The 22310-nt window shown below is 40.0% G+C and overlaps 1 protein-coding gene and 1 long non-coding RNA gene across 9 annotated transcripts in view; one reads left to right on the top strand and one right to left on the bottom strand.

Annotated features, from left to right (window-relative positions):
* USF3 (upstream transcription factor family member 3) overlaps positions 1 to 14974 on the top strand; it is a 31716-nt gene extending 16742 nt beyond the window's left edge. For all 8 annotated transcript variants that reach the window (XM_026065450.1, XM_026065451.1, XM_026065452.1 and 5 more), the window contains 4 exons: positions 1858 to 1886; positions 4135 to 4217; positions 5874 to 5970; positions 7146 to 14974. In XM_026065450.1, coding sequence (XP_025921235.1) covers positions 1858 to 1886; positions 4135 to 4217; positions 5874 to 5970; positions 7146 to 13609 — 6673 coding nt within the window. In that variant the 3' untranslated portion in view covers positions 13610 to 14974. The remainder of the gene's footprint in view (positions 1 to 1857; positions 1887 to 4134; positions 4218 to 5873; positions 5971 to 7145) is intronic.
* Positions 14975 to 17836: 2862 nt separating this feature from the next.
* On the bottom strand, positions 17837 to 21902 carry LOC112965925. The gene is made up of 2 exons (XR_003253428.1): positions 21153 to 21902; positions 17837 to 20182 (listed from the first exon to the last, which is right to left on the bottom strand). It is a non-coding gene; the product is annotated as an uncharacterized LOC112965925 (long non-coding RNA).
* Between the last annotated feature and the right edge of the window lie 408 nt (positions 21903 to 22310).

Here is a 22310-nt window from a genome sequence, read left to right as displayed (position 1 = left end):
AACTCAAAATACATTTTGAGGTTGAATAGCAATCCTACAGCCAACATTTGTAACAAAGTGACTTGGAGCTCATTACATACTTCCACATGCACACCCCCCCCCTTTTTTTTTTTTCCTTTGTAGTATCCTGTTGATCTAATACCTGATTTGGTAGGGCAGTCCTTCACTCTCTACTGAAATAAAAAAATGTCAACATCCATTTGATGCTAGCTGACCATGTAGGATATGATTTATGACAAGAAAAGTGCAGCAAGAACATTTGTCTGCCCTACAGAAATTGTTGTTTTCAAAGCCATCATGGATTTTGCAATTCTTTCTTTCTGCACTAATGGAGTTTTTTTGATTCTATATTGGTAACAGAGTCAAAGAGCAGCAGGATCTCTTCAGCCCTTATGTTCTTCTGTATATGTAGAATATATGATCATTTAAAACTGACAGATACATACATGTCTTGAATATGAGTGGGAGAACTGCAGTTTACTGTAAAGTAAGGAACCATTCTTAAACAATTATTTACACGTGTTCTAATTCTGTTGACACAAGTTTACAATAAACAGAAGATTCATCGCTTTTTGAACATTTGTATAACAAATGTGCAAGCTTCAGTTGACATTTATTTGACTTAAAGATGTTTGTCTTTAGGCATCATTTTTTAGTAATGTCTCCAGATCTGACCACCTGCAGTAACAGCACTGTCCTGTAATCATTGTCTGAGTTACTCTAGATGAACATTTCTTTTTGTGTCACCAGAAATGAATATATGTCAGCTCAAAGCATAAAGGATACATGTCCCATAGTAATCACCCTAGTCATCCACATGTATCTTGCATTCCTTTTTCACTTCAGATTCCTTGTTACATCTGGTTTGTGCTTTAACAAGGCAAATAGAGAGCAGAAGGTGCTACTCCACCTTTGGCATCCTCTAGCTGTCTAGACTGAGAGGATGCTCTTAGACACAAATCTTTTGAAATATCTTTTTTCTGGAATATTTATTTTGCCAGAGAATATGTGCTTTGCTTTACTACACTTCCCAAGAGTATTTGACTTATTATATGTGTGCAGTACATTTGATTTGTATAGGTAGAGTAGGCATATGGGATTTATCATCTTCCAGCAAAGCAATTTGAGGCATTACAGAGTGATTCTGACCTGGTTGCCATTGGTCCAGAAATCCCAGATAAATATGTGAAAACACAGTCAACTCCCATACCCTCAATGTATATCTAGACCAAATTTAGAGGCAGTAAAGAAGAATTGCAGAGGAACGGTAATTCTGATTTATCAAGCAAAGGAAGCATGTTTGATACCAGCAGGTATGATGTTTGATGGTTAACATATCTGGAAGAATCAATTTGTATGGTAATCTTTTCACCTGTTTCAGTGACCCAGGGAATGTAAAAGTAACATTTCAAATAAAGGATTAACTGTCCTGCTGCTCAGAAAGGAGTTGGGTTTGGGTGGGGTTTTTGTATTTTCTATAATTGTTTGTATTGTGTTAGTACCAAAGGCCTTACTGAACATTGTATATTATAATATGTATAGCTGAACAAAAACATAAGAAAAATCCAGCTCTGCCCCTATAAATATGTAGCAATACTCAAATGGAATATTAGGCTATGCATTATTATGCTGGAATTGATTTAAGTCTGAAAATTAATGAATTTTTGTTAGAAACTGTTTAATACTAGTGTCTAATACCAATCTTTATGAGTTATTACTTATATTCTGCTCTGTGAGCAAGAACATAGAGGATTAAAATTTTTTAATTGTAAATAAAATAATAAATTTTAAAAAATAATTCTGTATGCAGTTTTTTCCTTCTGTTTCACATAACTATTTTCCTTTTACGTTTCACAGAAAGAAAAATCGGGAGACGCATAATGCAGGTAGGAACATTATTTTTGTTGTTTGGGATGGAAATGAGCATAGATTTTTTTTTTTTTTAAACTATTAAAAACATATTTTGCATGGAGAAGGTTCCCTCATAAGAGCTTGTTACAGTAAAGGAAAAAAAAACTCTACTCAACACCCTTCTATGGTCTTGCACAGAACATCTATATGGAAAGGCTTACTGACTGGGCTCTAGTTTGCTATTTTCCACAGTACAAGGTTACAGTAACATGTCCAAATATGAAGGTGTGACCATGTCTCCTGTCTTATCATTACTGGTAAACTTAGAAGTGAACAATTTCAGTTCTGTTCAATTCTAAAGGAAGATAAAGGCACAAGCATTCACACACAAATAATATCCACTTTTTTTTTGTTTGTTTGTTTTTAATAAAGGGGTAAATACTTAAGCAAAACAGAGATGGGTATCTGACCCAAGAGCTTTAGAATTTTCCTGGGTTGGAAATATTCCTGGCCTGTCCCTTTAGGCATCCACGTGGATGCTGCCTTCCAGCGAATTCTGTGTGAATATGGTCTGTACGTTTTAGGACTTGCTTCCCTCCTGCAGTGTGCAGCCTTTTCTTTTTATTTCTAGCTTTAATGGCATTTGATAAGTAGCAGCAGAAAAATAGACATGGAAAGAGTCTGATAGGTTTTGGCCTAGTTTATACCAAGAACTTAAATCCAGTTTTTCCGTCATTAAACTGTGCTAACTGTGCTACAAAATGACTGGAAAAAACACTGAGAAGTTTTTGTATGAAGGCTGTGGAATATAATGTCTGTAGAGCTGTGCCAAGGATGTGGCCAATGTCTTGAGGATCAAGAATTATTAGGAAATAATCCTATCAAATCTGTTTTTAAGATTGCCAAACTTGTTCTAATTTTCAGTTCCTCTTTTCCTTTTGCTGATAGCTTTCCAAAGTGTTCATCTACTGGGCCTTGTCTTTCTGTTTTATATTTTAAGTTTCTTGCAAAAGAGACTTTTTCTTGCTGTGTTTGAATAGTGTTTTGTGTATTTATGCCTGTCTCTCTGAACACCTCTAGCCTATCCTGAAATTCTAAAAATACTTTGAATTTGAAATAGTTTGTAATTTGAAAAATGTAACCTGAAATGACAGACTACTGAAAAAAACCTGCTTAAGTTAAATCCATGCACTCTTCATGAAGGAACATGGTAGATGTAGAGCATTGTTTGCCCAAAGCAGGCCTGCCTACATGAAATACAAGGTGATATTCATAGCAATGCATGATATGTTGATTTGAATCTTCACAGAGCCATGGCAGAACTTTATGCAGGCTCTTTGGGAAAAAGGCATCTGGCAGTTTTGCTTTGCATAGAAGACCAAAGCACCTCAGTCAACAACAACAACAAAAAGCTACACAAGACAGAACTGTATTTGAAAGAAGCTGACTGTAGTGGAAGAACTAGGGACTAACACTAGCTGAAAAAAAATGCTGGAAAGTTTTCCAAATTTGCCCAGACTTGTTTAGTGTAGAACCTCTGTGCCAATGTTTAGGTGTTGTGAAAAGGTTAATCATGTCACTAGAGGACTATACGTTAAGCACTTTCTGACCTTCTCCAAAAGAGGTAATTCACTGGAAATACTGTTCATTAAATATTTTCTTTACTCCCAGTCATAATTAGACCTTGCAAAACAATTACAGCCATTGAACATAAAAAAGGTAACTGATGCTCCATATATCTAGAGCTTCAACTGTATTCTGTATTAGCTGTTGCATCAGTATGAATGTAAAATGTAGAGACTGAAAATTTATAGAATCTAAACTCTTTCTCTTTTGGTGCTAACTTAGCACCTTAGCTCAACTTAACTATTGCTCCTTAGCATTAGTAGTTAAGAGACCCAGATTTCATTCCCAAATCTGCAACTCATTCTTTACATAATCTTGGTCCATTTGCTTTCTGTATGTGTAAAATGAATATAATCTTTATTTGCCTTTTGAAAAGAGTTTCATAAACCTCAGCTGGAAAGCATTATAAAACCTGAATTTTGAGTTGTAATAACTCCCCTTTTCCACAAAGGGGTCCTGAACACCCTTCCTTTTTAAGCAGGTGTTAATTCCATTGAGTATTAATTTGATAACTGAGGAAATTTTTTCCTCAAATTGCTAAGGATTTTGATAGCTTGTAAAATAGTGTATTTATGAGCACTTAGATTGGTACTAATTATGCTGCTGTTGTGCTGACTTGCCCAGCCAGATGACACAGTACATATTATTTTTGCTTAGTGGAGAGACATCGAAAGAAGAAGATAAATGCTGGAATAAACAGAATTGGAGAACTCATTCCCTGTTCTCCAGCCCTTAAGCAGGTAAGTGTCCATTCAGATGTACATAGAAACTTCTTGTAAAATGGTTGTATGTGTCCTTGTCCACAGAAGTGTAACTACTTGTTTTGCTACTTGTCTCATGCAGAAGGCAAAACTGTCTGAATTAATATGCTCAAAAATCTTGGTTGTTACCAGTATTACAAAAATTATTTGCAGTAGAATTGCTTATTGGAAGTGCAGAGCCACATGAATGTAGTTACACAAATGTTGAGCTGCTTATCTGAAGGTGCTCTATATCACTGCTGAAGGAATGAAAGAGTGCAAGCTGGACATATGACTGACTTTCTCCTCAGTTCATGTGTGCGGTACTGTGGATCAGGTGTAAGATAGACTAATTTACCTGTAATGACCTAGTCAGCTTGCTGATGTCTGCCTGTGCGTTTGGTTCACAGCCTCCCAAAGTTCGCATTAAGAGTGCCTGAATGTTAGTAACAACAGAAGCTATAACTCCTATCTCAGCTGCTGACTATGCTGTTGTGTTGACCAAATAGCTGTTCACAGTTTCCTCTGTGGAAAGGGTGGCAGGCTAGACAGAAGTAGGCTGGATCTTGCCAGTGTGTTGCCAGTTAGATTGTGCAGCTCCTGTTTGTCAGGTTGTTTTCTATGGATGCTGTTGAATGTAGTCTGTATGATGCTTGAGTGGTGAAACTTACGTGTTAAGCAAGATCGTTTTTCAGGTCATTCTCCTAAACCCTTCTCTGCCCTTTTCTGATGATCACTTAATGTCCCAAGATGTAAATAGAATAGCATGCTTGCTTATTTTTGTAGAATCTTTCATATAACGGGATGAAAGCAATTCACGTCAATAATAATGGCAATAGGAACAAGCAAGACAGTGTGCTTGTGAAAGATGAAACAAGATGAGTGGTTTGAGGCTGATGCCTCAAAGCTGTCTTTTTCAAGACAGAATAGTCTACGGCAGAGATTGGTCTGTCACTAGCAGTTCCTAGAGAATAGTAGAACAAGAAAGAAATGAGGAAACAAGAACTTTAGCAAATTTAGCTTCATAAAGGGAATATGGTGAGGATTACAATATTTCCTCTTCTTAAATTATCCAGTAATTAGTTTCAAAATCATTTATACATCTGTCTGGATAACTCTTCCACATTGTCTTCTTTCCAAATAAAACATTTACAAAGCAGTAGCCTGGAAATTTCATGTGATCACAGAATCACAGAACAGTTGGGGTTGGAAGGGGCTTCTGGAGATCATCTGGTCCAATCCCCCTCCTCAGGCAGGGTCAGCTAGAGCAGGTTGTCCAGGTACCATGTCTAGTCAGGATGTGATGTATACGTTTATTGTGACATATATATTTATTAGTGGACAAGAATATTAGGCTGTTCAGCAGGCAATGATGCTTGCTGTTTGGATTCCATGGCTTAGTATCTAGCTTTTGGTGTCAGAAAATGGTAACTTCTTCATTGAAAATGTTATTTCATAGAAACTCATGGCATTTAGAGTCACTCATGAAATTTGTGGTTCATTTAAAAAGCAACATTTGTAGAATCGTTCAGATTAGCACATCTTTAAAATGAAGACTATTTGATATATGAAGCTTGGAGCAGGTGCAATGTCATCATTAATGGGTCTGTCAGTGACAGATCTTTCTCCTAATTTTATATATATTTTCTTTTAAAGAGCAAGAATATGATCCTGGATCAGGCCTTTAAGTATATAACAGAAATGAAAAGACAGAACGATGAACTTCTGTTAAATGGAGGGAACAGCGAACAGGGTAAGTAAATGCTTCCATTGGAGGTTCTAGAATTTCTGTCATTTATTTCCACTGTGTGTTTGTTAGTATTGACTAATAAAAAAGCCAGCGGCTCTTATTTTCTCTGCATCAACAAACTTGAGGAATCCCAAGACATTATACACATACAGAGAAAATATAGCTGCTTAGAGTAACCTGAAAACAAGAAGCTAAAGAAAATGCCCAGGTGCATATTCTTGCACATAACTATGAGATTTTGAAGCAATCATGTTGTGATGTACAGTAATTAAAGAGCTTACAGGTAATGTAACATCATCTAGTAGATTCCACCCTGATTTACTCTGCTTGGCTACCTGAGTACCTGCAGTCAAAAGCTGTAATGACCAGAGTAATTTCTAACAAACTTGTTAGGTGTTTTTCACTGAAAATGTGGGGTTCTTTCATGCATGGAGCTGTTTTTTCCTGTCAAATACTTAAAAAGTGATAATAGCATATTTTAGAAAAACATAATACATCATATCAAATCTTACTGAACAGATGCATAAAAATGCAGTGATGGAGGAATGACAGAAATGAATTTGGATAACGTCATTTGTGATTTTTCTTTCTCCCTATAGACTGGAATTCTAAACAGTTCATTTTTATTTCATCCATGCACTTGCTTTGAAAAAGCTAGGTGATTTTTTTTTGTTAGGTGAGCTGTCTCCAAGTGCATTGCCAGCTTTTGTGGCTTTACGTAAGTGTTTTTTTATTTAATTTGCACATCATTTTTGCACCTGGAAAGCCATGAGATTACCAGTTAAATAAAAACAGTTTTAGTGCTTGCAAAGGGGCAAGGAAAGGAGAAAGATAAATTAATGTGCTTGTCTTTCCTTTGGTCATTAAAAAATTTGACCAGTGTTCGCAGTTTCATTTGATTTAGTCCTGATGTATATATTTTTTTTCCATCTAAATAACTTGATATATCTGACTACTGGTGACTGAGCAGTCTGTGAGGTTCATTCAATTTCCTGCTCAGTAGAGAGGTTTATCAGGAGAGTGTTCATTTATGTTTAGGCCTTAACCATTTGAAGAGAGCATACATTATTAACAATTTATCTCAATACTACATAGAACTTATTCTCCAAATTATATGGTAAAGTTACCTAGTATTTGCACTGGTGTTGATGTAATGGAATGTTCTCACTGTTTTGTAGCTGAAGAGATAAAAAAACTACGGAAACAGCTGGATGAACTCCAGAAGGAAAATGAGAGATACATTGAACTGCTGAAAGCAAATGATATTTGCCTGTATGATGATCCTACAATCCACTGGAAAGGGAATCTCAAAAATGCAAAGGTCTCAGTTGTTATTCCCAGTGATCAGGTTCAGAAGAACATCATTGTCTATTCAAATGGGAGTCAGCCCAATGGAGATAACCAGGGAGCATCTGTCCAGGGAATAACATTTAACATTGGTCATAATTTACAAAAACAAACAGCCAATGTTGTTCCAGTCCAGAGAACTTGCAACCTAGTGACTCCTGTGACAATTTCTGGTATTTACCCTGCAGAAAACAAGCCATGGTCTCAAACTACAGTTTCTCCACTGTCATCCACTCAGCCAGTTCTAGCAGGGAACGTTCTCGAGCTTTCCACAGCAGAGAACGAGCGAGGAGTGTTTGCTGCTGCTCCTGCCAGCTCACAGAGCGCTTCTCGCTCCGGAACAGAACAAGGACTACAGTGTTCTTCAAGTAATACACCACAGAATAATCAGAATCTCCCCAAAAGTAAAAATGATCAGGAAGGCACTAAATTAACAAAGAAAACGGTCCGGCAGGGCATCAGCATTCCTCCCAGTGCCTCCACTGAAGCCTTTCAGGTTCAACAGGTGAATGAGACCTGTTCAAAAACACACAGTTCTAGGAATGAATTGTCAGAAAGTGGTGTAACTTCAAACACTGACGCAGGTTGTATGCCACCTGTGAGACTATCTACAGCAGATGATTTTCCTTCTGTAAATGTCCTCAAAAATACAGACTTAATAAGCAGCGCTGTGACTTCTGCAGTAGAAGGAATTAAGGCTGTAACAGCAATAAGCACTCTGCCTCCCAGTCCGCTAGACAACTGCTGGTCTTTTTCAGGCTCTTCAGGTGTTGGCACTTCAGACTTGAAAAACATGAGTAGCCTTACACGGATGCCTTCAGCTGGAAACACCCAGACCACATGGACAACTTTGCAGCTAGCAGGAAATACTGTTCAGCCTCTAAGCCAAACACCATCCAGTATAATGACTGCACTATTAAATGAGCCAATTAATGGTGCTGGTACCATATCTTCTGCTCACAGCAGGCCTTTGACTACAAGCATCAGTTTGAGTACTTCTCTGCCTGGAGATGGGCAGGCAGCTGAACAAATTGTTGTTACCTTGCCCTCATGCCCATCCTTACCTATGCAGCCATTAATCAGTCAGCCACAGGTTAAAACTCAGGCTGCAGGAAATATCCTTCCATTGAATTCAGCTATGCAGGTGATTCAGATGGCTCAGCCTGTTGGGTCAGCTGTAACAGGAGCACCAGCTAACCAGAATGTCATAATTCTCCAGCCTCCAAACACCACTCCGTGCCCTCCAATTGTGAGAGCAGAAGTTCCTAGCCAAAATGTTAGTCAGCAGATTGTAATTATACAAGCTGCTAATCAGAATCCTCTTCCCCTCCTCTCTGCGCAGCCTTCTGCTTCTGTAAGAGTTCCAATGAATGGGCCTACTCCAATCGCAAACTCTAGCAGTTCTGTACAAAATGCCCCTCTTCCACAGACTTTTGGAGGGAAACACCTTGTCCATATATTACCAAGGCCATCATCTCTGCCATCTTCTAGCTCTACACAAACGTTTTCAGTTACAATGTCAAATCAACAGCATCCTCAGACTATCTCATTAAATGGGCAGCTGTTTGCATTGCAACCTGTGATGTCTTCATCTGCAGCTTCAAATCAAGCCCCTATGCAAATTATTCAGCCCACCACCAGCGAAGATCCAAATACCAATGTTGCCCTCAATACATTTGGTGCTTTAGCTAACCTCAATCAAAGCATATCACAAATGGCTGGACAAAGCTGTTTACATTTATCTCTCAGCCACCCTACCAATCCAACAACTGTCAATAACCAGATAGCCACAGTTAACTGTGTGTCATTACCAACTTCTGTGGCATCTTCAGTATCTTCAGAAGGTTCCGTATTAACTACTGCATCTAATCCAATAAATGCTTCCCCCCAAAAAGCTGCCGCTGGTTTACCATCTACTGCAAAATCCAAAAGGACAAACAAAAAGCCAAGTACAAAAAAACACTTAGCAGTCAGCAGTAAAGTGTCTTGTCCAGTAGTTCCTTGCAAAGATGCAGGAAAGGTTGATTGTGCTACTGTGGAAACTGTGGTCAAGCATTCAAATGGTGAGGGGTTGCTTGAAAACATGCCAGCAGTATCCCAAACTTCACCTACATCACAGGCAAGCAGTGTGGTAGCATCAAGTGGTGTAAGCATTTCTGACTATCATTCCAAAGAGACTGTGAGCCCTGAACAGACAGTGAGATCCTGCTCTGTACCAGGGCTGAGTTCAGCAGAGATACCCAGTTCTTCACCACTTGAGTCGGTGATGTCAGAACAGTTAGCACTGATCCCGCCGACTGCCAAAGATGCTGTTCCTCTCCAGCAAGCATGGAGATCTCCGAATGATCCATCACCCGACTCTGTGTTGCCAGAGTCTTCCAAACCCTGTGAAACCCCCAGCACCTTAACGTCCTCTCTTACTGAAGCACATGTGACAAATTCTCAGGTTGCTGGGACATCAGCGGCACAAAGCAGCACAGCAGATCACACTTCTGAGGCAGGGACAATTCCAGAGTCCTGCAACGTTGAGCAAGATTCTTCAATTGTAATGCAAGATACAGACTTGTTAGAGGGACAAGGTCTAACCAAAATGCTATCTGATCTCACAAAAGAAAGAATAGCTGCGGAAAAAAACTCTTCTTTTTCAGTTCAGGAGGAACATTCTAATTTTCCCACAGAAAACTCTAAATCAGCAGATTCAAATGTTGATCTGCCTCAGAAGCAGGAACTCTTGTTAATGAACACAGACAGTGATACTCTTTCCCAACATCATTCCTGCATTTCTGATCAGGAGGTAGGTAGTGCTTCTCTTATTGCTAGCAGGCAGGCAGACTCCCCAATGTCAACTAGCTCTGGCAGCAGTCGAGGGTTCTCAGTTGCATCTATGTTGCCAGATACCACTAGAGAAGATGTTAGTAGCAGCACATCAACAAATACGTGTAATAGCTGTACTTTTTCAGAACAAACTGACATTGTAGCTCTTGCAGCAAGAGCTATTTTTGACCAGGAAAACCTTGAGAAAGGTGGAGGAGGAATACAAGTTAACATGAGGGATGCTGTCTCTAAAGCAACTGACATTGCACCCTTGGAGAAAGAGCAACAGTCTTATAAGCCACAAGCAGTGAAAGAAAACAATACAGGACAACTAGAAACAGCATCAAACAAATTCAGCGCTCAGGATACAGTACAAACAAATGTTGATAGGCAAGCTGAAAAACCAAGCTGTTCTGTAGGAGGTCTGGAAACATCAAACACTTCTTTGCAGATTTCGGTGTCCCAGTCACCAAGCGTAACCAGTTTAAGTGTAAATAATCTAATACACCAGAGTCGCGTTGTCCATCCCCTTGTGAGTTGCTCAAGTTTATCCCAGCCTTCAGAGCCAGCAAGTGTTCCTGCATCTGTGTGTCTCTCTATTCCATCTAGTTCGTACATAAATCAGTCTCCGGGACCAGCTATGATGAATGAGTATGCTCAGGAACAACTGAATGCTCTTAGGGCAAACACCATGCAGACTCCCCAGCTGCAGGAATCACACTTAAAGCAACAAAATCATGAAGGTCGCAAAGACTCTGCCAAACGAGCTGTTCAAGATGACCTTCTGCTCTCTACAGCAAAGAGGCAAAAGCAGTGTCAGACAACACCTATAAGGCTTGAAGGGATGGCATTGATGAACCGAACACCAGAGAGTATTGCTGATCAAACACAGATGCTAGTCAGCCAGATTCCTCCTAATTCATCCAATTCAGTGGCATCAGTGAGCAATCAAGGGCACGCTGATGGCCTTAATAGGTTATTCCCATCAAACAGCAACTTTGTAACATCAGCTTTGAGACAAACTGAAGTTCAGTGCAGTTCTCAACCTTCAATTTCAGAGCAGCAAGGCCAGACAGGGCAGCACTTGCAGCCTATTCAACATGTTCCTGCTCAAGGCATATCTCATCTTCATGGTAATCATCCATACTTAAAGCAACAGCAGGCTGGACAATTAAGAGAGAGGCACCACTTGTATCAGCTGCAGCATCATGTCACTCATGGGGAAAACTCAGTCCACTCTCAACCCCACAGTGTACACCAACAGCGAACAATACAGCAGGAGGTGCAAATGCAAAAGAAACGAAATCTTGTCCAGGGAAACCAACCCACACAACTTTCTCTACAGCAAAAACACCACGGAAGTGATCAAACGCGGCAAAAAAGTGGCCAGCCTCATCCTCACCACCAGCAAATGCAGCAGCAGCAGATGCAGCAGCACTTTGGAGCTTCCCAGCCTGAAAAGAACTGTGAAAATCCTGCAACAAGCAGAAGCCATCATAACCACCCTCAGAGCCACATAAACCAAGATATTATGCATCAACAGCAACAAGATGTCAGCAACAGACAGCAAGGTTCAGCTTCTGAACATGTGTCGGGGCATAATCAGATGCAGAGACTCATGACCTCAAGGGGTTTAGAGCAACAAATGGTGTCCCAGGCAAGTATCGTAACCAGACCATCAGATATGACATGCACCCCGCACAGACAGGAAAGAAATCGAGTTTCTAGCTACTCTGCTGAGGCACTCATTGGGAAGACACCATCTAACTCAGAACAGAGAATAGGAATATCTCTCCAAGGCTCTAGAGTTTCTGACCAGCTTGAAATGAGAAGCTACCTTGATGTTTCTAGAAATAAAGGGTTGGTCATTCATAACATGCAGGGCCGTATATCTGTCGATCATACAGTTGGCTCAGATGTGCAACGGCTCTCTGATTGTCAGACATTTAAGTCAGCTGGACCCAGTCAACAACCAACAGGCAATTTTGATGTACAGGCCTCAAGAAACAGTGAAATTGGTAATTCTGTGTCATCCCTCAGGGGCATGCAATCGCAAGCGTTTCGGATCAGTCAAAATCCTGGGCCTCCCATAGAAAGACAGAAGAGATTGCCCTATCCACCAGTTCAGGGTATTCCAACAGGAAATTCTCTTCCACCAAGGGAAAATGAAAATACATGCCACCAAAGTTTTATGCAGAGTTTACTCGCCCCTCACCTTGGAGATCAAGTTAGTGTAAGCCAAAGATCAATCCCAGAACATCAAAGGAATACTCAGTGTGGTGCCTCCTCCACAATTGAATATAACTGTCCCTCAGCACGAGAAAGTGTCCACATCCGAAGAGATGGTGATGGTCAGAACAGGGAAAGCTGTGACATGTCTATCGGTACAATTAACACAAGGAACAGTTCTTTAAATATTCCTTTTTCAAGTTCTTCTTCCTCAGGAGATATTCAGGGTCGAAATACAAGCCCAAACATTTCTTTACAGAAGTCCAATCCCATGAGAATGACGGACAGTCATGGAACAAAGAGCCACATGAATACGCCTGTTTCTAGCAACATGCATGGAGTGGTGAGGCCAGCTCACCCCCACCCTGCAGTTTCTCACGGAAATGCTGAACAAGGGCAACCTTCTGTTCGTCAACCAAATTCTTCAGTTACTCAGAGGTCAAGGCATCCTCTGCAAGATAATGGAGGTTCTAAAATCCGTCAACCTGAAAGGAATCGATCTGGAAATCAAAGACATGGAAATGTTTTTGACCCTAGTCTTCCCCATCTTCCCCTGTCTACCAGCGGCAGTATGATACTTGGGCGCCAACAGTCTGCGATAGAAAAAAGAGGAAGCATTGTCCGTTTTATGTCTGACGGTCCACAAGTGTCCAATGATAATGCCACCCCTGATCAACACACTCTCTCTCAGAATTTCGGATTTCCTTTTATTCCAGAGGGTGGCATGAATCCCCCGATAAATGCCAATGCATCTTTCATTCCACCAGTTACTCAGCCTAGTGCCACTCGAACACCAGCTCTAATCCCAGTAGATCCTCAAAATACGCTGCCGTCCTTCTATCCACCTTACTCCCCTGCCCATCCTACTCTTTCCAATGACATTTCTATCCCTTACTTTCCCAACCAAATGTTTCCTAATCCAAGCACGGAGAAGCCGAGTAGTGGAAGTTTAAATAATCGCTTTGGATCCATCTTGTCTCCTCCCAGGCCTGTTGGTTTTGCCCAGCCAAGTTTTCCTTTGCTTCCAGATATGCCACCAATGCACATGACCAACACATCACACCTATCCAATTTTAACTTGACATCTCTGTTTCCAGAGATAGCCACAGCTCTTCCTCCAGATGGTTCAGCAATGTCGCCTTTGCTTTCAATTGCAAACACATCTGCTTCCGATTCTTCCAAGCAGTCCTCAAACCGACCTGCCCACAATATAAGCCATATTTTAGGTCATGATTGCAGTTCAGCTGTATGAAAACTAATAGACTGACTTCTAGTCTGATGAATTGTTTATATATTTAAGAAAAAGAAAGTGGATCTTACTGGCATCCCTGAAGAGACCATTCATAGCATCACTGTTTATTTGCCTAAATGTATGTATATGGATACTTTTGTTATTTATATACACACTGTATTTCCATCCACCTTACAAACTTTAAAGCACCAGTGCCTATAGCAATGCTTACTTACTAGTAAAAGGTAAGAATGCAACATTTAGAGCTGTGCAAATATTGATTGTTGATTTTACAACATTCAGGTTTGATGTCTGATTGTTCCAGGGTAATTGCCACCCTCAGTAATATATGGATATAAAGACAGAAGTGAAAGCATCCATATGGGAGACAGGAAACAAATGCTAAAGGTTTCGTTTTAATCCTAAGGAACTTACCTGAAGCTAAGATGAACTTGAAGAGGCTTGGGTTTATCTTTTCCTTTGTAAAATATCTTCAGGAGCCTCAACACAAGTCAAGTCTATGTTAATCCAGTGTTAAAGAAAGACATTTGTTGTGCAGCTTCTTGTCTGTTTAAAGCTTGTCACATACACTTGACTTAAGGCTGACCTTACCTGGAAAAATTACTGTGTGTTTCCATGGTCAGCAATTAAAAATACTCTTTTAGAAAAATTCAGATTCCTTTAAACATGACTCTCTGTTTCTAAGAAGAATTTTGTTTGGATCTGTTTTACCAATGGCATCAGTTATAACTAAAGTTTGGCAACATTTTCATGGAACTTAGCACTCCCGGTGCAGTCAGCAGAGACCCAGCAGTTGTATTTGTTGCCATTTCATTGTTCATATGCTGCAAGTTACCTCAGGGTATTTTTTGTACCTTGTTTAGCACCTTCTTAAGTCCTTCCCCCCCCCCCCCTTTTCTTTGACTCATGCTCAAACACCAACTTTCTAGTTTCTTTGAATGAAAGTCCTCTGTTGTAGCAGACAGCACAGGAGAGGAGTACTAGGCTTATGGCACCCCACAGAAATTAATGGGGTTTCTTGTGGGCACAGTTGCTGCTTAACATTGCTGACAGCATCAGGGCCTAATTTAATATCAGTACCTTGCACTTGAATAGCACCTTTTATCTAAGCCCATATGATTGTGGGTGGAAGAGGAACATGAATGTGTTCAGACTGAAACATTTGCATACCAGGAAGACATTGCGATTTGAGCATGATGAGGGAGGGGAAACATGTTTGTATGTGTGCGAGAGACAGAGTGAATGTGTGCGGGCTGGTTTAAGTCTCCAGTACTTTCACAGATTTTGGTCAGATTTTCTTTTAAAGGAAAGGGAAGAACTAAGTAAGTTTTATTTATTTAATGGCTTCTGCAATGTGATTTTTTTTCTTGAAACAAGGCAGAAATATGTCTTTTGTTTTTATGGTTGGAAATACCATTCCAGATTTTCTTCTTCAAGTAACATAGTAACTTCAGGGTTGCTTGTATGCAGTCCTCCTTTGCCCGGCTGATGATACAGCTGAGAAGAAGAAGTGGCAGGAATTGCTCTGTGGCCTCTTCTCTGGTCAGGGCAAACTTGGAAGCCTGGTGTATTGCTCCCCAGCGCATCCTGTTGCTGCTCTGGGAGTTGTAATGCATCCCTCCCCAGTGCCTCTCCTAGGGTGTGCAGTACAGGGAGGGCAGATCATACCTTCTTTATGAAGCAATTCACTGTTTTTTAGGTTTTTTGGGGTTTTTTTTGAAAGGCAGAAAGGAAGATATTCCTCCATTTCCAGGAGTGGGACCCACAAAGAGGTAGCTGGAAGTTTTTTCATAGCTCAACTCCCCGGGTCTCTTTTTTTTTTTTGCTAAAAGTCTTGTTATGCTGTTCCAGCAAAGTAAAGAGACTTTAGCATAAATAAGAACTGGGGTATGACTGTAGTCCATCCTGAGGATGTCTCCATTCTTAATATTACCTGGGGTGTGATGCTTTCCTGCAAAGCTGAGTAAAATGGTTCTATCTATCTCAAAGTGGGAATTGTTTTCTGAGTCATATGGAGAGTATCTTTAGGACACTAAATCTAAGTGGTGCTTCAATTTTCCATATTTATTAAAAATAATGGATGGATTATTTATTTCTCTTCAAAGCGAGCATGCTTTTCTGTGTTTGATTGTAAAATGAGCTGTCGGAGTATACTTAGTGCCAACATTGCAGCAGTTGACCTATGCAAAATAGTAGGGTTAGAAATGACTGCTAGTCCTCAACTCTGAGCAAACTGCAGGTTTGATTTTCACCTAGTCAGACTCTTTGATCCAACTGATTTCTGTAATGCTGTAGATCCCAAATGGGCTGCCTCAGCTGGTGGAATGATTTCCATAACATTGGATAGCTTCATTGGTTCTGGATGGTGAGGACAGGAGGAGGGAATCAGCAGCTGTACTATTCCGTGTGTATGAATAGTACCTTCACCTCTCAAGAGGAATGCAAAACAGTCATCCTTCCTTTTTGTTAATGGCCTTACTCTTTCTGGAAAAGTATATTTGGCTTTCAAGAAAAAATATTGAAAAATTAAGCCCTGGTTTATAAGGCATTATATAAAAACATAAATCCTGCTCATCATTCCAGGCATTCACATACTACCACATTAGTTTCCAGTGCTGGGAAAACTCTGCACAGTATCTTTGAAAACTAGAGTGAGTTTGTGAGCTTATATGGATATATTTATTCTTTTGTATTGATTTTAATATTGATTTCACTGGTGTTAAATCAAGGTTAAATATGATCCTGAGTATTCACAATAGAATACGTTGGCTGTGATTTTTTTTATTATTATGATGTTGTCCCTCATTTTCTGAACTGATGTATGGTAACAGGCAGTAACTTTGTTAGTAACTTCCATGTGCCCCTTTTCTGCTTACAAAAATGATCAAAAATAGTAACTCATTTCACAGAATACCTGTAGTGCAGGTAATTACAATACAGGCATTTTAGAGATAGAAAGATGATGTAATTTTACAGGAACTGCACCTTCTTGAATGTATGGCTCAAAAGTAATTACCGTGTAAGCTGTAGTCTTCTCTAGAGGATTGTATCTTCCATTGCTGTTCCAAGGCATGGTAATTCCTATGTAATTACCATTCCACTTTATGCTCCTTCTCAAGACTTTTTATAAAACCTAACAAATCCAGGAAGAAGAAATACTATTTCTTTACCCCCTCTTGATCATGGCAATGTCTGTTGAAGTTCAACCACATACCAGTGTGAGTCTTATTACATGCCGTAAATGATGCTAAATCATCCTGATGTCATGTGTGTGAGATCAGGAAGACTACTATGAAAAGAAAAGTAGGAAGACATGTTAAAACCTTCAGAAAGCTTAACAGTGGAGCTGCTTATTCTGTAAGGAAGCTGGTAGGTGGCCTTTTGTTGTACACCAGCCTTTTCTTGAGTAAAAAGTACACAGCTATTTTGATCAGCTTGGCTTATGGGTATAGTGATAACTTGATCTGAAAAAGCAGCCTGCCTTTCAAAGGGAAGCCATTGCTTACCTTGAGGACTGACAGGCTGGCTTTGGAAAACAACTCTAGGCTTTTCTTATTTATAAAGTTACTTCAGAACATATGCTTTTTAATACCTAAAGTTTTCCCACCTCATCTGCTTTAAGGCAAAAATACAGACTGAAAATCTGTCTACTTGGTCCTGTGCTGTTACTGGTTTTATAAAATTATCTGTGAGAGCTTCATACAGATGCATTTGTCCAAATGCTATTTACGCTAGAATAGCAGTAACATTGCATTGTGGACTGCTGTTTAGCCCAGTTAAAGAAAAATTGGCTTAAGTGTGTATTCTCTTGGTAAATTGACTGTTTGAGCTGGTCTTTAAATGCTGAATCTGGCCAGGGACCCTGGTTTGAGTGATTTGTTTGTCACATATTTCAGTATCATCTCACACATTTGTACTCGTATACATGTAAGAGGAACAATTTATGGCCTGGCTCTTTCATGTCAAAAGAGAGGAAACTAGATGTTAAGTATTTTTTTGCTAGTTTTTAATGGCAAAATTGTTCTGTTTTTCTCTTTGACTGTAAACTTGTTACCTCTGCCTTGACAAGGGTGACTCAGTATCTTGCATTAATTTTGTAGAAGAGGTTGTGCCATTGGCAAGTCGGTGTTTCAGCTGCTCTGGCTGTTGGCCATTTCCGAGAACTCAACTCTCAGTGTGAGGAGTGCTTGCCACAGCTTTGGGATCGAATGGAAACAGTTATGTCTCTTTTTTTTTTTTTCTTTCTAGCATTGAAACTGTTGTGTTTAGGTATCAGGTTGATGAGAAGACCTTAAGGAAGGCTCACCTTACCTCAGTATATGCTTTGGGGGAAGAAAAAAACTCTTTGAAAAAGGAGTTTCTGTAAGTTTTGCAGATCAAATAATTCTGTTTGTTTAGTTTGTTATAATAAGACTGCTACAAGCAAATATATTTTCTTCATCATACCTCTATGGCACTAACAACTTGCATATCCTTTTCTCCTAAGAATTACCTGGCAAGTTCATTTGTTTTTAAAGGTATATTTGAGGAAAGATTTGGGGGAATGGAATTTTCTCCTCTTTCATGGCTCCATAATACTTTTTTGAAGGTTAATTACACTGAGTGGTTTGTTTTGTTTTTGAAGAAAGGAAAGGAAAAAATACTCAGTACTGTTTACTGGCAAAATCAGTAGAAATGAAATGTTCAGAACTACCTCAGAGTGGGACTGCCACAGTTGACAAGAATTGTGCATCTGAGGCTTTCAGCTTGTCAGAAGTGACTACAGCAAACAGTAACAAATGGGTATAGGGCTAAATTGCAGGTATTTTAGTGTAATCCTTGATTAATCCCTTAAGAAACCTAGGAAAATAAGAGCAAAAATGGAAGAGCTGAAAGCAGGCAATAAAATAATAAAGTATCAACATATATGTGAGTTTTCTTTGGGAGAGAGAGAGAGAGAGGAGCTCAGTTAATAACAGCTATGGAAACTTAGAAATGAAGTGATTTGAGCCTGTGTCTGAGCTATATTGCAATGTGTTTTCTAGCTCCTGTTCCCTGCTCCAGTACCTAGGCTGATGTCCAGGGGGAAAGAGCACATTGCTGAAAAAAATATGCTGTGCTAGTGTAGAGCCTCCTGAATTTTGCACAGATTCCCTACTGCACTTTAAAGCTGCGCAGCTGCTGCTGTGATTCATGACTGTAATTCTGTTGCAGAAAACAAATCATTTGGCAGGGCAACTGCAAAGGGCATTTCTAGCAAGGAGTCATTTCATTAGTTCCAAGCCCCTGTTGTCTTTTCATCTTATGCAGAGGTACTTGTGCAGTCCTGACTATAGGACTTTGTCACAGACTTGTCCTGTAACCTGCTTCTGGATGATTAAGCATTGTCTAATGTGCTAAGAGCTGTGATCGCTTCTTCCACTCCCAAAATAATTTTCAAGCTTACCACCTTAATAACAAGCTCACTTTGACATGGAAAGACAGAGTAGAATTGAACCTATTTATACCAAATTGTTCAAATCTATGTTGTTTATTTAATACAGTGATAGGCAGAGCTCCATTCTGTATCTTCACCTAAACTTAAGTTTTCTACTAACACTCCCCTCACCTGCTGCTGCTGATCCAGTGCTGCTAGTGCTTACAAGGCCAGGAGTGCCAGTGCAGCCCCACAGCCAGGCAAGTGGCAGCACTTCCACCTTCATGGAAGCTGTCTCGTGCTCTTCAGAGTAATAATGAGGCTTCAGAGCACCAATCCCTTATTCCCACTGGTTACATCAAGAGCAAATTAGTCTATGAACTGGTGAAAGAGCACTACCTTACAAAACCATCTTCTCTCTGCTAATGGTACATGCTTAGTTACACCTGTCCCACCAAAGCCATTTATTATTTGCTGATACCAGTTTTTAAATGGTAAATACAGAAGAATTGCTTGCTCTGGTTTCAAAGTGCTGGCCTTTACTTTGGTGGATAATTTTTGTATAAAAAAAATTAAACAGAGGCATTTTTACATGTAGGGGACTTGGCTATGCTGTTTCAGCAATCACAAATGTGAAACAACCAAGATAGTGTGTTGTACCCATGTTTCTGCCTGCTCACTGTGAGAAGGAAAGCAAATATGGATTTTGCCACAGGAGATTAATCAAAGATGCTGTTGCCCTCGATGATGTAAATTTATATTTGGTCTAGAATTTTCTGCTGTATTCCTGTTTTATACAGCTGTAAATTATTTGGATACAGCCCCAGGGGAAAGTCCATACTATTTTGTAATGAAAAAAGGAAATCTGCAGTAGAAATATATAATGAATGATCAGGAACATCATCTTCCAATTGTAAATAAGATCTTGTTCTGTTTATTTTGGCATCTTTTTACAAATATGTTGCATTCAGGTGTAAATATCCCAAACCATAATCTTGTTCAGAGTTCTGAGATTTCTATTGTTAAATGTAACACTTTGTTTAATGGTTGTAATAATTATTTGTATAGATATGAACATTATAGTATTTTATTAAAAAAAGAAAAATGCTCTTTGAGTACTGTATTCTTTTGTTACAGCTTTTTCCTCTGGAAAGCCACACAACTCATTTTTCTTCAAGCTGTGTAAAAAAAAAAGTTTTGTTTTTGAGACTGGAAACTGAAAATTATAATTTTCCACAGATAAACATTCTCAGTATATACCAGAGTTATGTATCACTTCATTTGGATATATAAAACTACATGGTGCAGAAGAAACATACTCATAATGAAGTATCTAAATCATGCATGGGATATGTTGCTCCTGTACAGGTAAGAGTGATCACTGTGCTAAGAAACAGCTTTTGGAAGTACCTGCCACTCACTGTTTTGTTGGCTGTGACATGCACAACGCCACACAGCATTTCTTTGACTTACAGGATGTGATTTGAAATAAACTGGTACAACAGAGACTCTGCAAGGGCTAAATAAAAACATTTGGGGAGTTTGTGTAATACATGAGGAGCTGAGGGAGAGTTAGAAATGCTACAAACCAATTCCTTTTGGAGGATTAAAGGAAGCCTCGGTCATAAACTTTAAAATCCTTGTGGATACAGGAAATGCCTTCATGAAGGAGGATTTTTTTTTTTTTTTTAAGTAATTTTATTAAGTTAGTCTAACTTCTATTTTGTGTCATCTCTGTGGTTTGTTAGAGCATCAAGAAGATCTGGGCATGACTACAGGCATGCACTTCACATTCTCTGAGCAGCAGTGGTAACCTTAAGCCAAGCTTACAGGCCAATTGGTCTCAGTACACGCCCCTTACCTTGAGTGCGGCTCTGGCCTGAGACCTAGCAAAGGGCTGTTCAACTGCCTTTCACAGTGCTGAGCATTGTCAAAGACCAACAGCCCAACTTCAGTGCCAGCTTGTTGACCGAGTGCACAGAGGTGGTTTTCCCCCCCCCCAACTGTAGAGACCTGCTCTTTCATACCATAGTAAAGGGAGGGACAGGGATGATGACAGGAAATTAGGCATCTAAATGCCTTTAAGGATGGGCTGTTGCCCTTAACACTGGATAAGGCGTAGGCACCTGATGTAACTGCAGTACTTACCTGTGGGTGATGGAAAGGTGCTGCTGAGGGAGGGTGAAGACTGCTGGCAGGGTTTCAGGAGAGTCCACAACTGAGCCCCAGGGCAGTGAGTTCCCACTCATCATCCTTGGACTTTCCTCATCTGAAAGTTGCTTTGGGTCTTCAGGAGTGCTGGTCTCATACAAATGCTTGGTGTAGCCACATGCATGCGTACATGAGGACAACCACATACAAAAGCACAAGTGAAACTGGCTCAAATTGATCTCACCCACCCCAAGACAGACAGACCAACCTACCTCAGTCTGAACTATACCCTGTTAATGTACTGTATAGGCTCAGGATCACCCTGCTCCTCTTATTGATAAGATTTTTATTTTTGCCACAGTCCTCTCTGCTCTGTGTCAGTGCCACTGTTTTAATAGGCACAAAATTCTACTTTTAACGGCTAAAGTTATGCCTTCACGTCTCACTGAAGTGCCACATGCTTCTCATAGCTTGGCTGTTTTTCTACCATCTCAGAGGTTTTGGTGGTAGCTGTAACACTGTCAGCTCACCAAGTCTAATAGCTTCCCTAATTTTGAGCTTTTTGGATTTATTTATTTAAACAAAAACTATTTTTGTCTCCTTTGAGTTGTTCAGGACAGAAAAACAACTTTACCTAGATCTCCTAAGGAAAAAGGAGTATGTGAGTATTATTATCTGTCCATCCACTCTCTTGAATTGTGGTCAGCAGACCTGTGGTAGACAGGTGCCCAGGAGCTGTGTGAAAAAAAGAGCAAGGTAAAGCAAAGTGACAAGGTCAAGTTCCTGCTGGGTGGAAAGCAGCAGCTGCTCAGCACCAGCTTTCTGGCCATGCACCACCCAGAACAGCTTCAGCCTGACCACAGCCCTGCACTGCCTTTTACTCAGGAAGGTGTTCAGAGGCCAAGGCAGGTTTAGCACTGGGGAAGGTGTTGCAGGAAGTGCAGACCACAGATCTGTATGAAAGCACACCCTAGTAGTTCTGCTCACAAAAACAGCCAACTTGTCTCATGACTTCACATATAAACATGAGTGTTTAGCAACCACCTGTTGAAAGCTTAGGGCTGGTATTGCTGTGTAGATCTGGTTTCCACAACACATTGAATGTTAGTTTGGCCCCCACCACTTCCAGCCAGGGCCCCTGGCCTTTCTTCTGTT

Source organism: Apteryx rowi, unplaced genomic scaffold, assembly GCF_003343035.1.
Source record: "Apteryx rowi isolate R43461 unplaced genomic scaffold, aptRow1 scaffold_228, whole genome shotgun sequence".
Lineage (NCBI taxonomy): Eukaryota > Metazoa > Chordata > Aves > Apterygiformes > Apterygidae > Apteryx > Apteryx rowi.
This window is presented reverse-complemented; position numbering and strand designations above follow the sequence as displayed.